Here is a 4,836-nt window from a genome sequence, read left to right on the forward strand (position 1 = left end):
GAGTGGGGAGGAGGGAGAGGGGCAGGAATACTCCTCGCTTCCCCAGGGTGGCCTCCCTGTCCCCTGACACAGCCTGAAGCCAGTGGGTAGGCTAGTCCCACCCAAGGGGTGTCCAAGACTGAGACTTAGACAGCTGAGAAGACACCCCAGATCCAGCGGCCAGCCAGGTGGGAGGAGGGACTCACCTCCAGCTCCTTGAAGACCATGCACCTGCGTGCCCAGTCCACGATGGAGATGAAGGTCTGGTCGGCCATCCTGCACAGGAGGCTGAAGGGCGCAGGCTGGTCGGGGCGGCCTTTGGCCGGTTCCTGCAGGCAGCCCACGATGCGTGCTCGCACTTGGTCCTCATCTGGCTCCAGCTGCAGCAGCTGGAGGATAAGCTCGGGCACACCAGGCCCCCCCGAGAAGGGCTCTGGGTAGCCGTAGGGCGGCCCGGGCTGTGGGGGGCTGGCATAGGGCTCTGGGTACTCAGACTTGATGGCGCGGCCAGGGAAGGCAGGGTAGAGGTAGCCAGCCAGTGGCCCGTGGGCGCTGGGCACAGCCATAGGCAACGCTGGGGCCCCAAAGTCGCCCAGTGGCCCAGCTGGTGGACCTGAGGCCAAGCCCTTGGGCTCAGATGCATGCAGGCCATGGGGCAGCATGTAGTCCGGTGGGGGAGGGGGCGGCGGGGGCACCCCCACTGGGGGGCCTGTCTCCAGCTTGAAGCCATTGGCTCGAATCTGTGCCTTCTTCTGCTGCTTCAGGGCCCGGTCCCGCTTGTACATGGGCCCAAACTTGTTCCGGCCGCCTCGCATGCGGTCAGCGCGCACAGCTGTGGGCAGAGGCAGAGGGGGGCAGGCTCATCCCCTCCAGGCCACCCTCCCTACCGCTCCACTCACAACTCTTTCCCAAACTGATCTGATTGGGCCTCTCCCCAGCTCCGCATCTCTCATGGCTCCTCCGGTGCCCTTAACCTGCCATTCACAAGAGTCAATCCCCTAACCTGGCATTCAAGGCCCTGGTGCCCTTGCCACGTTGTCTACCCCTCACGAGCCCCAGTCTCCTTTCCTTTCCACCTTACTATCTCTCTGCATCTCTGCTTGGCGTGTCCCCAACCCTGCCTGTGATATTCCTTCTGTCTCAAAGCCTTTCCATCTCTGGTGCTTTACTAAACACCCAAAGTGTTCTGGGTTCACAGGCAGCATCCTCTTCTTACCCAGATGTCTGGCCTCTCATCCCACTGAGTGCTATCATACCCAGGCTGAGAACTTCCAGGGGCCCAGTAATGGGCTCAAGTGCCCAGCACAGGGCCTGGCAGGGAGGTGGTGACGGGAAGTGGGCTCTGGTCAGCCTCATTCCCAGGTGGGTTCCCAGGGTCCAGCTGCTTCTTGACTGTCTGCCTACCTCTGTTGAACCCCTGTTGCAAAATGACTCAGGCTTCCTCTGCTGCCTTCAAATTTGAAGCTGAGTTAAGGGCTGGCTGGGGCTCTGGGCTGGGGGAAGGGACCTCCCTTGCTGACCAGATGTCCCTCCGCCTGGCCAAGAATGTGTCACCAGCTGGACCCAACAGGTGTATCTCTGCAGCCAAAGTGTGGCCCCTGCCCCTGCTCAGACAGGACCCCACCCTGAGCTCCCAGAGAAGGGAGAGGACAGGAGAGAGAGGCCAGTGCTCAGCAAGGAGGGTGTCCCGGGGCCCACCCGGCCAATCTTCCTGCCTTGGGAATGGGCAGCCCTGCTCCACTCCCTCTGGCCCAGGAGCTGGGGACCTGGGCTCTGGGGGCAGGACAGGATATCCCCCTTCCATCGGGAGCCCTTCCTCTAGGTGGCAGGACTTTTGGCCCCGGCAGCTTTCAGAGCCACCAGGGGCCTTCTACATTGTTTAAAAACTTTAACCAACAGCTGTCTGCTCGGCGCACAGCCCGGCTGGGGCCAGCAGGGTAGAAGCCTATGACTGTCCACCCTCAAAGAACGTGAGTCTTTCCTGCTGAAGCGTTTTTCCTCCCCTCTGGACAGACAGTTAGGGGTGGGGGTGGGGAGACAAGGATGGGCCTGGGTTCTCTGGGAGCACTTGGTCCCCACTGCCCAGCTCTCTAGGGCCTGGCTAGGGACCTGCTGAGTGAATGAACTGAGTGAACCTTCTGGCTGGATGGACGGACGAAGAGATGAGTGGTCTGGGTGAGTGAGGGCTGCACAGTGATGCTGGACGGATAATAACATCAGTAAGGATAACAATAACAGCTAACCTGTTGAGCATTTTCTACATTTCAGGCACCATGCTAGGAGCTTTTCATACAATTCTCTCACTAGCTCAAGGAGGAAGGTACTACTGAAAAGCCCCTTCCCTTGTGGTAAAGAATCCCCCTGCAATGCGGGAGACCTGGGTTTGATCCCTGGGTTGGGAAGATCCCCTGGAGAAGGGAAAGGCTACTTTCCTTTCTCCAGTATACTGGCCTGGAGAATTCCATGAACTATATAGTCCATGGGGTCACAAAGAGTTGGACAGGACTGAGTAACCTTCACTTTCACTTCACATGGGGAGTCTGCAGCTCAGAGGTTAAGGGACTTGCCCAATGTCACCCAGCCTGTAAGTGATGGCACTGGGACTTAAACTCCAGTAAAGGTACTGAAAACCTTGGCTCTGGCTTGGTGTTGGATGTCAGTGGGGGTGTTACAGAACTCACAGAGGGAGGAGCTCTGTGGGGCTCTGCTCCCAAGGGCTGGGGAGAGGGTCCTCTTTCTGGGGTTCACTTTTGGATACTTCCCAACCCCACCCCAGGCTGGTCCTATGCGCATCCCTTCAGCCAAACCGGCATCGGTTCTCACCCCTCCCCCATAGGGAGGATCGGCCCTGATTTCACGTGAAGGACTAACTGCCTGGCCTCAGAAACATCAAGAAGACCTATGGTACCCTCCCCTCACCCCTTCTCCCATCTCCACCCCCTGCCCTCTCGCCGTCAGAGGTCAGGGGTAGGAGGCACGGCACTCGCACCTTCCAGGCGCATCCCCACCGTCAGGCACTTCTGGAAGCGGCAGAAGGGACAGCGCTTGCGCTGAGTCTTGTCGATCTTGCAGCTCTGGCTCTCGGTGCACGTGTAGTGCTTGTTGTTCTGCACCGTGCGCTTGAAGAAGCCCTGGGAGAGAGGGGAGTCAGCGCAAGAGGGGGACAGGCTCTGTCTCCCCTTCCCTGCACCTCCCAGCCGGGCTTTCCGCCGCGTCCCCGCTCGTGGCTCACCCGCCGCCGCCGTTCGCGCCTGTCCCCTGCCGACCAGCTGCCCGCTCACCTTGCAGCTCTCGCATGTGAGCAGCCCGTAGTGGTAGCCGGACACCTTGTCCCCACACACGGGGCACAGCTCGTCCAGGTCCTCGTCGTACGAATAGTCCATGCCCACGGCGTCCGCCTGTGGAAGGAGGAGAGGTTCATGGCAGGGCTGGACGGCCGCTGGTGGTGCGGGGGGACCTGGGCGGGGTGGGTCCTGCGTCCCTGCGGCCGCGCGCCCCTCGGCGCTCTGCTTACGGGCCGGCCCCTGGGCCCCACTGCAGCGCCGGTGGTCAAGGACGCCTGTTGCAGGCCCCCAATGAGAGCGCCATGAGCAGCCGACAGCAGCACATGTGTCCGGAGCAGCTCCCGTGCGTGCGGGGCCCTTGCTGGCCCTGTGTCCGCGCTCCTGCCGCGCCCTCTCCCCACCCTCCCAGGGGCTCCTCCTGAGTGGCCCCCCACCGCGGCCGATCTGGGACTGTCAGATTAAATGCGCTTTGATCCGGATTCGTTCATTTAAGAACAAAACCCCGATTCTGAGAAAACGCGATGAGCTCGCCAGCCGGGGAGATGCCATTGAACCCCGGGTGGAATGGGGCCCAAGCGTTCTGGGGATCGGATGGGGACGAGGGAGACAGAGGCAGAGTCTGGGAGACCCAGAGATGGGCAGAAAAGAGAGCGAGAGACACCGACCGTGGCTACTTAACTGAGAGAGTACCCCCGGGACGACGGAGACAACGAAAATCCGAGAGTGACAGAGAGGCATTGATGCAGAGTCAGAAAACCTGAGGGAGACAAGAAAGGTGAAGAGACAGCGAGACAGAGGTAGAGACAGAGAGCAGTGGAGATAGAGAGATGAGAGAACGAAAGAGACACACACAGAGGGCAGAAAAAGAGAGATCGGAGACACTGGGGAACAGAGGCCCGGAGAGAAAACCTCGGAGAGACAGCTGCAAAGCCAGAGACACAGTTGGAGATGAGAGACAGACTAAGACACCGGAGAGACAAGAGAAACCTGGGAGATACCCAGGCAGAGAGACAGAGACACTGAGAGAAAACCTGGAGAGACGGAGGAGCCCGGCCAGGGGTTCGGGGACGGGGTTAGCGGTCGGACCCCGGCCCGGAGCTCAGAGGCGCGGCCCGGCAGAGTCGGACCCGGACAGGCGCTCGAGCTGAGAGGCGGACAACGACGGCACCCGGGAAGAGAGCCCGAAATCGCGGAGCTGCCAGGCCCCCAGGCCAGGAGAGACAAAGCCCGTGGGCGGCAGCCACCGACACCGAGACCGAGGCCGTGCCACCGAGACGGGGACGTCGGGCGGAGACCGGAGAGGTGGGCGCAGCGGGGACAGCGGGCGCCGGGCGTGGAGCTGCAAGCCGGGCGCGAGGCGCAGAGACCTCGGACGGAGACCCCGCGGGCCCCGAGAAAGAGGCCGAGCCCGAGGCGGGGGAGCGACCTCGGGCGGAGAGTCGAAGTCCCTAGGAGGGAAGCGCGCGGAGCCTCGATGGATCCGGCCAGCGCAAAGGGGCGCGACGGCGGCTACAGCCCGCCCGGCGCCCACCTGGCGGCTCCTGTGAGCAGCAGCGCCCCGCGTCCGGCCACC

At 62.0% G+C, this 4,836-nt stretch overlaps 1 protein-coding gene across 1 annotated transcript in view; it reads right to left on the reverse strand.

Moving 5' to 3' along the window:
- Positions 1–4,836, reverse strand: part of NR5A1 (nuclear receptor subfamily 5, group A, member 1) — a 25,541-nt gene that overhangs the window by 17,801 nt on the left and 2,904 nt on the right. The window contains exons 2-4 of the mRNA XM_010844037.1: positions 3,261–3,377; positions 2,969–3,110; positions 186–811 (exon numbers count right to left, since the gene is read on the reverse strand). Coding sequence (XP_010842339.1) covers positions 186–811; positions 2,969–3,110; positions 3,261–3,362 — 870 coding nt within the window. The 5' untranslated portion in view covers positions 3,363–3,377. The remainder of the gene's footprint in view (positions 1–185; positions 812–2,968; positions 3,111–3,260; positions 3,378–4,836) is intronic.

Source organism: Bison bison, unplaced genomic scaffold, assembly GCF_000754665.1.
Source record: "Bison bison bison isolate TAMUID 2011002044 unplaced genomic scaffold, Bison_UMD1.0 scf7180017864193, whole genome shotgun sequence".
In the NCBI taxonomy this organism is placed as follows: Eukaryota; Metazoa; Chordata; class Mammalia; order Artiodactyla; family Bovidae; genus Bison; species Bison bison.